The sequence below is a fragment of the Ursus arctos genome, chromosome X (assembly GCF_023065955.2).
Source record: "Ursus arctos isolate Adak ecotype North America chromosome X, UrsArc2.0, whole genome shotgun sequence".
Taxonomy (NCBI): Eukaryota; Metazoa; Chordata; class Mammalia; order Carnivora; family Ursidae; genus Ursus; species Ursus arctos.
Window position 1 is genome coordinate 4,361,229 of NC_079873.1, and position 12,433 is coordinate 4,373,661.

A 12,433-nucleotide genomic window follows, 5' to 3' on the forward strand; every position below is an offset into this window, starting at 1 on the left:
TATGGTAGAAACACCCGCAAACTTTGTGGACTCAGTTCCGGCGTTGAACTGGCAAATAACTTGCTTCATCGACACGACTACGCATGGGTAAGAACATCAGAAGAGAACAAACAGCTCATCACACACAGGCCTGAGAAGTACTTGCAAAGAGAGGGCACTCAAGAATGACATTCTGCAGGGTTTTCTGGAGGTAGGTTGAGAATACCAAAGACCAAAGTAAGGAGGGAGCTGTCTCATGCATAGACAAGCGGTAGCATCCAAAGACCTTAATATTTCCCCAATTAGAGGACATCAACTTGTTTCAAGAAAGTATTTTTCTTGATAAAAATTGCTACTGCAGCTAAGGCAGGCATGTGTTCTGTGTGGCCCTAGACAGTGTGAGTAGATAGCTATTTAAATGGCGGATTCACTGCTCTCAGGCAGCACCCATATGGGCTGGGTCTACACCAGGAGGGTGACCACAGGACATCAAATATCCTTTTTACTCTAACTACAAAGAAAACTTATTTCTTTCCCTATGGATAAAGATAATTATGTCAGGAACAGCTACATTTTCTGCAGCGTGAAGTGAGTGTTACTTATGACCCTGATCCTCAGCCCCATCACTTCATATCCAAGTGGCCTTTTGAGTTACGTAACCTAACGATGTGTCGTTTCCCTTAGAGGTAAGAAGGGGGAAGCTGGGAGTACTCCCAGCCACCGCTCGGAGCACACAGAAACAAAAAGAGCAAAGCAAAAGGCAAGGATGTACGTTCGTAAATAAAGAGTGCCTAGCTCATGATGAGCACTCTCAACAAATGCTAGACGACCTGGTTTATGCAGAAATTTAGAGTGTTTTGCAATTTTCAAGTGATCTGCATATGTGAATACTTCATCCTAATTAAAACTGTTTTCCATATTTCGGCAACTATCTGGCTCTTTGCCTTTCTTCTCAAGGTAAGCGTTTTTCTACAGGAGCCACGAGGGTCTTGGGCTTGCCTTCAGAGAAGACACAGAGCATGCACCCAGTGAGCAGAGGTGAAGGAAGGAAAGGTTCCCTCTAGGGACACGGGCTCTGCTGGTGCTCTGCCCTGGGCCTTTTGTGGATCCCCTGGATCTTGGCTATCTTGGTTCTCTGGATTTCTGACTACTGGTATACTTGACTCTGGGTAGTTGACTTCTCCTGCTGGTATCGCTGTGCCTGGCGTCCGGGCTACGTTAGAATTCTAATCGTTTTTAGGTGTGTGTGCTCTGATTTCAAGTTATCCCTGAGGCCCAGGTGGCACTAGTTTCTCACCTGTCCTGCCAGCTCACTCAAGCTGTGCAGTCCCTGAGCCCTCTCCTTGGTGGCACAACCCAGGCTTGGGCATGACTCACTGATTACATGCACTGCCAAGACTTCATCCTTTCTCTTTGGTTTTATGGAAGAGACCCCAAGAGGCGAGCCTGACTGATGACTGAGAAGTTCAGTGACATGTAAAGCAAGCCACAGACTCAGGGAGATCTACAAAGTTCGCACGAGATCAAAACAAAGCAAGCCACTCCTCAGAAGGCCAAAGACCATGAACAAAATCTTAGCAGCAGCTGGAGGAAAGAGACAGATTGCTTTCAAACGTAGGTAATTTAATCAAAACAATAAAGTCAGATAACACAAACAATCGTTAAAGGGTAAGAGGAAATTAATTTCAAACCACAATTCAATATCTAGTGAAGACAGCCTTAAAAAGTGGTGAGACAGACATGTTTAGACAAATAACTGAGATAATTTGAATGTAAACACTCAATGCTGTTACTCATTGACTGGGATTTCTACAACAAGGATGAAAGTTTACTCTTAAGTTGGTTTCCTTTTTTGTTTCTGATTTTTATATGGAATGTCTTTTTCACCACCAGCCATAGAATTGATGTGACTTACAGAAAAATAACTGTTGTTTAGTTAAATATCTATCCATAATTTAGTAAGACTTTGGAGTATCAAATGCATACCCACTCTTTCCTAGAGTGACTTTTGAAGACATGCTATTTTAAGTGACTTTTGATTATATATGAATTCCCCATCCCTGTGACAAGGAGTTTTGTTAAGTTGATGTATTTGATGGCATGTTTCCAAGGCCTCATGCTTGTTAAGAAACTAGAGAACATTAGGATAAATAGTTCTTTATAAGTTTTATGCCCTAGAGAAATATATTATTAACATTATGGTAAATAATTTCAAATAGTTTAATATAAAATACTCATTTCATACGCAATGTTGGAGAAACACATGTAGAATTTGGCAATCATGGGTTTCGGTCAACAAAAGGCAATGCTTTCATACAATGCCTTAATACTAATGGCGTAGTCTGACAATCTCCAAAACAACTTTGTTCCAAAACACCTGCTGCTCTGTGGAGAACCAGGAAGAGAGAGGTAACTATTTAGTCCTTCAAAAACCACTTGGGTCCAAAGATGCACAGAAAAAAGTTAGTTGATTTGATGAGCAATCAAATCAGTTTAGGCAACACCATGACCTGGGTGCAAGTCTCACGTTTCTACCTCCTCCCTTCTGCAGACTTGATAAATACCCTCAGATGGGCTCTTACTCAGTTCTGCATTAACAGAAGAGTTTTTCTGATGAAACGTTACAACCAGTAAATACATCCTGTGGCCAATGGAGATAAAAGTGCTATGCTCACAAGATACTATTAAAAAAACTCACGGGAAACCAGAATATTTTTAGATGTCTTGAAGATCTGGTCTTCAATTACTAAATGTCCTTAGTAAACCAAGTATCTTCAAACCAATGATTATATTCAAAGAAACAGGGACTTCAGGGGCTAAGCACGGACCACTGTTTACAGAGCAGAAACGATCCATATGTCTTGATAAGGCAATTCTCTCCAGGGTAAAGCAGATGTCTTCCAGACCTCCTTTCTCTCTGTTAGCTCACTGAAGTCCAACCAAGGGAGTACTGGGTGGAAGAATCCTAATACGTAGTCATTAGTACATTCTTAAAAGTGTTGTGTATGTTTCACTGAAGAGGAATTAAGAAGAGACTGTATCACGTCTCAGGGGCTGTCATCAGTATCAGATGCTTCCAAAGGAGGTGCAGTAGATAGTGAAATGCTAGGGAAATGGTACAACACCGTGTAACAGCCAGTAATCCCTGCATGTTCCCGACAGAGCACACTTTAAATGCATGAAGAAAGCACAATGACTCCTTAAACCTTCTCAGCAGGAGTCATTGTCTAAATTGGCATTATTATTATTCCTCTGTGAAACGGATGGGTTGTTAGTGGGATGCCATTACTAAGAGGCACTGGGGCAATGAGGCTGATGTAGGAGAGTAAGAAAGACCATGTGTACCTTGGCCAAACATCAGTATTTTCCTTTGCACGAAAAAATAAGAGTTTGGCCTTGGTTGTAACAACAAAAGAACGAACAATGTACTTGAGATTAAATTTACCCTAGAGGAAAGTATACATTGATATAGAGCTGTATCTTTGAGGGAAGCATGAGATCGCTTTGTGTTCTTCATGCAAAATGGCTTAAGGATTAGAAAACATACATATTTTGGAAGAAAGAGATATCAAATTCAACAAGTGATCATTTCAGAGATCTTTTGTTTGCTGCACACAAAGGTACTAATGTTTCCCTCACAATATAAAAATGCCATTTTACAGTGTGAGTGGTGTTTGGCTTTTTAAAAAAACAGGTCAAAGAGTTACACTTACGTCTTCCATTTGTTAAAGGATAACTTTTTTTAAAGAAGGTAAAATCAAACTCCCATACATAACATGAACTGACATCAAGGATTTTATTCAATTCAATTAACTGGTGAGGGATCCAGTAAGATGTTACAACCGGTTTGAGGGAGAATTGAGAGAACGGACCTGTACACTGACGATCAATAACGCTGAAATGCATTTGCTGAACAGATATAAAACTGACCAACAGCCAGAGGCAACCATCAACAGACGACCAACGGTGGTCACATTTGCATTCATTACCATGACTTTGCTACCACTCCCTGTTGGAAATTAGCTCCATGACAATCAGTGACGCATCAGCAGGCAGGGTGAACCCAGTGATTGTGTTTCTCCCATATTTCAATACCTTTCTCAATGTTCCCACCACAACAGGCTGAGTCAATGTAGTAAAAGGGGTTCACTGCCAAATTGTAAGGACGTCGGGTAAATGAGCCCAGAAATGTGCTAATAAGGCTATTGGTCACTAAGTATATATTCTGAATTCAAGCTGTATTTGCATCAAAGGCTGTGTTAGAAAAATGTCTCTTTTTAGAGGAGGTGGATGGTTTTTTGTGAGGTAGAAACCACGTCCTCAAATGTGGACATGAACCTAGATGTAAGATACAGGCCAGTTACCTTCACGCTGAAAACAAACTACCATGGCACAGTTCAGAGTGGGCCTCTGAGTGGAAGTCCACCAAGACGTTCTGAGGACACGGCCTCTGAGTGGAGGTCCAGCGAAAGGTTTTGAGGGTATAGCCTCTGAGTGGAGTTCCACTGTGAGGTTTTGGGGGCATGTCCTCTGAGTGGAGGTCCACCGAGACATTCTGAGGACATGGCCTCTGACTAGAGGTCCAGCGAAAGGTTTTGAGGGTACAGCCTCTGAGTGGAGTTCCACTGTGAGGTTTTGGGGGCATGTCCTCTGAGTGGAGGTCCACCGAGACGTTCTGAGGACATGGCCTCTGAGTGGAGGTCCACTGAGAGGTTTTGAGGGCAGAGAAAGATGGTCAATTTTGCTAATAAGGAGAATAATTTCTCAGGGCTCGTCCGTGAGATGGTGTTTCCACTGAGACTGTAAATAAAATGCAGTTACACTCTCACTTCTATCAGCTGCTATGGCACATTAAGACCAACACTTAGAACAATGAAGTCATACAAGAAGTATATAAATATAACATATACATACATATACATACACACATGTATGTAAGCATATACATATATTTTACATTTTCCAGCCAGGGTTTAGAAAAACTGAAAAGGAAAAGAAATGAATGCAAATTGAATTTAATTTTGTCTTGGAAAAGGAAGCAATTTACATATAATACGTATATGCTTAGGTACGTATAAATACACACACATATATACACACATGCACGAGCACTGACACAGAAGAACGTGTATGTATGTGTATTTGCCATACAGGACTATCACATGATTCCTCAAATGCAATGACACCGTATGATCATTCCCATACAATGTATGATTATGCACATGAGTGTTTTGGTCTCTGTTCTGGGCTGTGTCTGTTTCGCTCTCTCAGCTGGGACGTTGTGGTTTGTCAGCACTAGTCAGGGTAGGCTGAGCCCACATGGGATAGGAGGCTGACCGCACGGGCTGGAAGGACCGCTCACGTGGTGATTTCCTGGGTGCTGTGGGTCACCCGAGTGGGCGCTGTGGCACCCAGGGAGGCATGGCGGGCCGCTCACTCGAAGGGCGGCAAACCGAACAGCTGGGGCTGGAAGTCCTGCAGGGAATCCAGCACCAGGGTGGCCTTGGACGTCAGGTGTTGGTGCAAGTTCCTATCTGGAACCATGACCACCTGCATGCCAGCTGCAAGGGCCGCCTCCACGCCGTTGGGAGCGTCTTCAAACACGAGGCACTGTGGGGTGAGGAAGAAAGACAAGGTTGAGACGGCCGTTCCCGCAACCAGGCAGCTAGACTGGGTTTTCCTGATTTTTATTATTGACATGCCTGCCGGCGTTGCCACAGTGGTGTACATGAACACAGAGATGAAGGGGAGGCTTTCCAGTCTGCGAGCTGCGGTGAGGCCAGCACACCGCGTCTTACACACGGTCCCGCGGGCTTCCTGCGGCCACAACTTTACAGGTGACAGCGTTCTGCCACGGCTGCCAAGGCCCTGGTGACACGTGGTCCAGCTGGGTGGCAAGACGGGATGCTGGGTTTAAAACTCTGTTTTCTTGGAATCATACATATCTGTGCCATCAATAATTGAACATTCAGAGCACGAGAGTAAGGTGTGGGGGGGAAAGACACATGTGTTTTAAAGGTGAACTCACTCCAGAGCTGGACATGTTTTAGGAACTGCAGTGTGGAAAGTGAGTGGTTAAGGTATCTGGATGAAAGCCTGGGCCTCTGTGTGAGCACCGAGGCATGCAGCGAAAATCTCCAGCACCAAGACCAGCTGCCAAGAGCGGGATCTCCGTCGGCTTACCGTGCAAACCCACCCTATTATCAGGATGACTGCTGGTCCGTCAGTCTGTGCGCTGTGTTTATCAGACAGCTCCTAAACATGCTATCTCGTGAACAACGCCCCGGGACTCTCAAAATGAGCGATCCTAAGTCTACACATGCATAGATAGGCGGTCATCCTACGTCACTCTCCATCCAGGGAAGACACGTACCTAGAAAGTTGCCTCAGTTCCTGGAAACAGCTTCATCAGTTCTTCTCAGTGGATTCTACTCTGTGGGGGTCCGAGATGTGCAAAGGGGGCTCCAGTCACGGCTGTGACATGCTCCCCCACTGTTCCCACTGTTGTCCTCAGGTGACCCCCAGCTGCCAGGAGGTGCCATGGTCACACCCTTCCACATTCCCAACCCCTTGTCCCCCTCCTTTCATCACGAGAACGGTGTCCCTAGTGGGTAGTGGCAGCTCACTGTGCTCGTGACCCAGCGAGGCTCACGGATGCTGCTCTTGGTGCAGTGTGACACCGCAAGTTCTGCACCCTCTGCTGCCTTTAGGTCCCTGGAAAATCCATACACATTCACACTCACACGCACACACACACCCACAGGCTCTTACACACACACACAGAAACCGGCACTCAGGCACACGTGCGCACACAAACTCACACACTCAGACACTGGTGCACACTCAGGCACCCACACTCACAGACACATACACACTTACACTCAGAAACCTGCACTCTGATACACACATGCACACGCACTGATACTCATGTACATTCAAACACAGACACACCTACGGTCTTTCCTGGTGGAGTGTTCTGGAGCACATACACGGACTCTTTCCTTTGCCCTTCCCCATCCTTCCCTCCAGCCTGGGGCTGAGAGATGTGAGCCAGCTACCCTGTGAGGCAGAGGTAGGGCTCAGTGAGGCCCTACGCATCATAATAACACCCCAGGGTCAACTAGGCTACCTGCACAGAGTAAGCTGAGGTCAGGGCTCAGTGAGGCCCTACGCATCATAATAACACCCCAGGGTCAGCACTAGGCTATGCTCACAGAGTAAGCTGGTTTGCCCCGGCAATGGGCCTTTGAGCACTAAAAACTAGGCAGATTTAGAGAAACAATACACTTAGTCCCTTTGCCTTCCTTCTGAGAACTTAGAAAGGCCCCCGGGCTCTTTTTCAAGCTCTCAGCTTCCGCCCTGAGTCAATGGTCTCCATCTGAGTGGGACAGAATCTGCTTAGAATGGGCACTTTTGTTCTTTAGCTCGGCCTTTGAGACTTCCTCTTAGTGACATTTCCATCCCTGCCTCTTTACAGTTAAGACCTAATTGCATTCTAAATGTCCTTCATTGCTTTATCGGGGACCAGGGATGGACACTTAGATGTCCAGTGGCATTGTGTTTTTGAATGATGCCCTATGTTCTCCGAGGATTTTGAAGCTTTATGCAGTCCAACTGTGAAATGTCAGTCGGTACAGAGGAAGGGATTTTGTTGGTCCCTTGGGGTAACCCTGCTTGGCGAAAGTCATGAAAGCAGCTTTTGCTCTGCACCTTTTGAGGGACATGGTGGGCGGGCAGGTGGAAGGGAGATCTGGTGCTTCAGAAACCGTGGCACTTACCGAAAAGAGGGCCCAGAACATTGCAGAGAGCATCACACCTGAGAGTTCCTTCCAAACGCCACTGTTTGCGTTCCAGGACACACCAGAAACGGTTAGGAGTGACGCGGAAAAGCTTTGCAGGCATTTATGGCCGATGCACAGAGCACCTGGCAATCCTCTTTTGCAATGCTGGACCGTTTCCCAAGGTGTGCACATTGTCCTGGTTTCTCTGTTTTCCATTTGTACTTGTCTCCACTAATTTCAGAATTAGTCACCCAGATACAGCAGAGAGATCTGAACTGTGACGTGTGCGATGCCCACGAGAGTGCGGAAGCCTTGGAAGGCATAAGGAACAGTGAAACGTCTGGGGAGCGCGGCCGTATCAGCAGCAGCACGCAGCTGACAGAACACGCCGTGCCACGGTGGGCTGTTGGAAACATGTCAGTGTGCACAAGCACGTGAGCCCCGGCTCGCCGGCTGCCACGGGACAAAGCGAGGACGCAGGCCGGGGTGTGGCGTTCCGCAGCTGAGGGACGCTGCTGGCCGGGAAGGTGCCGAGCACCTGCGGTCCGTGATGCAGACGCAGCCAGCGAGGGACAGCACCCTGACTGTGTGCGTTCTGTCAGGGGCACCACAAATGCCTTTGTTCTTCCTCCTTTCCCACGGCCACGTCACGTCGTGGCCTTCCAAACACATGTCTCAGACGCGTGAGCTGCACATCACACATCAGCTAACCAGATGGCACTGCAGAAACGTGCAGGTAGTGAAACAGGACTTCGGGTGTTGGAAGGCGAACCGGCCAGCCGACCGGAGGCCGTGTGGGAGGACGCTGTGGCAGGAACACTCGGCACATGGGTGTGAGCCGTGTCCAGCAAACGTGGCACCTGCATGCCCAGGCTGTTCACCCTGTGGAGTAATCGCAGCAGCCAGATGCAGGACAGCAGACGCACAGCAAACATGCACGCTGCCGAGAACCACCCCGGTGCTGGGTCTGCGCGGCCAGCCTCCCCACCACTGCGTCCAGGACTCGATTCCTTGTGACGCCACAGCATCTGCAATGGGGCATGTTCTCCGGCGTCTTCTGAGACGCAGAACTGCAAAGCAGAACCAGTCCTGTATTTCGAAGCACCTATAAAAATGTCCCAAAAGCTTTTTATGTCCTCCTTCTTGCCTGTGTCTTGACTCCTAAGATCTAATGTGTTTCTAAGGACCACGCATGGGGGAGAAGTGCCCAGTGCTGAAACACCTAGACATTTTATGAATAGTCATTGCACAGCTGATCTACCTACTGAAACCCAAAAATAAATCTTTGAAAGTTGCCCGAAACGACTCTGCCTATTAATCACAGCACTCGAGGGTCATAAAAGCATTGAAAGATATAAGCTAGAATAACACAGCTCAGATATTGCACATATAAAGGCAGAAAGAATGCGTTTTATTCAAATACCCAATATCTCCGTGTGGTTTCCACCTGCCACACCCGGCTCACAGGGAAAGAGTGTCATTCCGCTGAACGTTGCATCCCTAAGCGCTTCGCTGTTCCCCAAGCTCTGACCTGGCCCTTCTCACCCTGCACTGACTCATTACGCTGGGCCATAAACTCCTTCGCACCCACTTGTAAAATGTGAATTGCTTACTTGCACTTAGCTCTTTGCAGGAAGGAAGGTGGGGGCGTCAGACACCTTTGTCCCCCCTTGACCCCGCGTCCCATCCCTGTGCCACGAGACTCACATGTGGACCTGTGTGTGGACATGGGTGTGGTGCACTCTAACGTAGTGATGTTTTGTAGCATGGCACAGGTACTCCGGGTGGTGGTGGCTGGTAGGTACTCCAGGACACGCTTCCACGACTTGGAGGAAGCTTGTTGGCAGCAAGACTATCGTCCTCCCACCTGTGTGCATGGGACAGGAGTGCACCTGGCTGTAAGGAGGCAGGGCTGGAGTACCCACACCTTCTTGGGGTGCCGTGGCAAACCGTAGCATCTGGTGAACACCTGCTCAATCAGGGGAGATGCTGCAGGTGTCCTGGCCCAGGACATAAAGCAACAAAGAGACTATAGGATGTCCGAGCTGGAGGACAGCAGGTGACCCAGTCCTGTCCTCGTCACAGGAAAGGGTTCTGAGCCACGGGAAGCTCGGAAATGAGCTGGAGATCACACGGGCGTGCAGGTGACAGAATTTAGGACCAGAGCCCGGGTCTCCACAATGTAATGTTCTTTTCACTTTACAAGCTGAAGGCGAAAATAAATCTGAATTCCATCTCCAGAAGAGGAGATGAGCTTAATTAAAGTGCAGCCTGAAGGGTTTAATTTAGAAAGAATGACATTTGCGAGTATCCGGGAGGTGAAGCATTTCAGGGGCTTACCACCCGGAGGTGCTGAAAGCACTTCTGTGAAGACGTGTAAGGAGAACAGCACCGGGTCAGGCGGCGTCCATGCGCGTGTCCTTGCAGCCTGGTCATCAGCTCCACCCGGGGCATCACGGGGCCCTTGCACTTGAATCTTTTAAAGACAACCAACCTATAACTAAGACGTTCTGTTTCATGACGAACCAGTAAGAGAATGCTTGTGCGACAGTGGCAGGCATGCACAGAAATCCCATGCATGGGATTCAGCAAATACTTAAGCAGAAGGCAGTCTGACGGTGGAGGCACGGGACAGGAAGGGAAAGGTCGTTCCGAACTTCCTGACACGGTGGGTGCCAGGGGCCTCTGGTTTGCTGGAAGGCACCCTGGTTGTGTGGCAGGCTGGGTGTGAGGCCACTGTGGGGCGCTCAGCAGAGATGAGGCACCTGTACGGTTGTGTGGCCAGGTGTGCAGCCGCGACTGCAAAGACAGACGGGGGAGAGTGGGGAGGGCCTTGGCAGCTCTGGGCTTCTGTTCCCCCAGAAGGGACAGTGAGCAGAGGGGGCAGCAGCAGAGCTGGGTGAGGGGCCATTCTGGAGGGAGGGACGGCCACCCAGCCGTGTCCTCTCCATCTCCTCCTCTGCTCTGACTCCCGGGTGATGCTTTCTGCTTGGCTCCCACAGCTTGAGAGTCAGTGTCCCCTCTGTGCCCTCTGGTCATGTCCTCACCAGCTCAGGTCAGCAGGACCAGGACAGGGTGGCGGTGGCCCGAGAGGGAGGGGATGGATTGGATGAGGGTCAGTCTTCAACTCTGCACCTTTGCTCCCTGGGGACAGAAGTGCCCAGACAGAGTAGAGATTTCACTTGGTGACTAATCCTCTCTTTCCAACCGTTACAAGGGTCCCTTTTAAGTTACATGCTGTTCCATAACTAGCACTTTCCAAATGTGACTACGTCGTCTTGAGGGAACAGGGCTTCTCCCTTTGGTGCTGAAGCAAAATTTGATACGAAGTCCCTTGAGGTTCACTCCCCAAACGCTCAGAGACGACCTGGGATCGTCTATGTGCACGTTAAGTACTCCCACGGGCGCGCCCGTCGTGATTCACCATCCATACAGCCAGATACGATCTGACTCCAATCCCTGAAATCAGCGCTCAATGAAACCACTATTTTTAAGTTAAAACTCCGACTGTATGAGCTTTCGTAGATTTTATTCTGTGCGTTCCTTTTGTAATACCAAGTTTCGTTCTTACACTGTGAGACTTCAAAATTTCAAGGAGGCCTTAAACTTTATTTCTGATGGGTTTTCCGTCGGCAGGGCTCATAACTAAAGTTGGTTTTATTAATCTCCATGTTCTCTGTCAGACAGCGAATTAGTATAAATCAGTACCATGATATTGTGAAGATGAGTATGTATACATGTCATTAGGTGTTTACTTAAATAATAAACCTTTAAGTAATATAAAAATGACAGACGTTTGCATCTGTTTTGTTATTACTTAGTTTTTCGTTTATATTATTTGTCTGTCCGTCCATGCACCCATCTATGCATCCAACCATGCGTTCATGCCTGTCTATCTATCCATCCATCTAACCATCAGCTATCCATCCATCCTTCTATCCATCAGCCATCTATCCATCCATTCCTCCCTCCATCCATCCATCATCTACCTATCCATCCCCTCCTCCATCCATCAGCCATCCATCCATCTATTCCTCCCTCTCTCCATCATCTATCCCTCCCTCCCTCCATTCATCCATCCATCATCTATGTATCCCTTCCTCCATCCATCCATCCGTCATCTACCCATCCCTCCCCCAACTATACATCCATCCATCCATCCATCCATCCATCATCTATCTATCCCTCCATCCATCTATCTGCTATCAGCTATCTATTGACTTACCTACCTACCTACCTATGCACCCATCCCCCTACCTGTAGGTACAGATCCTAGCTGTGCTGTGGTCCCCTATGAAACACTGTCTGACTTTGACACAACTGACAAGTACTTTGGTACTGTGACAAGTACCTTGCACTTTGCAGAGCTACTGTCTTCTTGAATTAATTTTGGTCTGGAAATCAAAGAACAAAACCAGCACTGACATAAACATATTCACAACCAAATCCTCTAGAGTTCCAAGCTACATACATGAATGAACAGCACCATTAAATGGATTTCTTTTCCTGTTGAGAAAAGCCTTTGAAGGAATGGAGGATTTAACAACTTGGTGGTTGTGGGCACGTGCGAGAGGCGTCCTGAGAGATTGTCTCATTTTATTCATAAACACTAGGGTCCATTTTAAAGTGTATGCGTGCAAATTAACTGCTGAGCAAAGGACTTCGACAGAACT

General features: G+C 47.6%; 1 protein-coding gene and 1 long non-coding RNA gene across 7 annotated transcripts in view; both read right to left on the minus strand.

Moving 5' to 3' along the window:
- The window catches only part of LOC130541809 (pseudouridine-5'-phosphatase-like), a 584,313-nt gene that overhangs the window by 496,886 nt on the left and 74,994 nt on the right, over positions 1 to 12,433 (minus strand). For 3 of the 6 annotated variants that reach the window (XM_057309956.1, XM_048213640.2, XM_057309957.1), the window contains one exon: positions 3,762 to 5,589. The exons of the other annotated variants lie outside the window; for them this stretch is intronic. In XM_057309956.1, the coding sequence (XP_057165939.1) occupies positions 5,413 to 5,589 (177 nt within the window). In that variant the 3' untranslated portion in view covers positions 3,762 to 5,412. Of the gene's footprint in view, positions 1 to 3,761; positions 5,590 to 12,433 lie in introns of those variants that run through there. 6 annotated transcript variants of the gene reach the window in all.
- On the minus strand, positions 5,664 to 11,783 carry LOC130543310 (uncharacterized). Its single transcript, XR_008958562.1, has 2 exons — positions 9,468 to 11,783; positions 5,664 to 8,865 (listed from the first exon to the last, which is right to left on the minus strand). It is a non-coding gene; the product is annotated as an uncharacterized LOC130543310 (long non-coding RNA).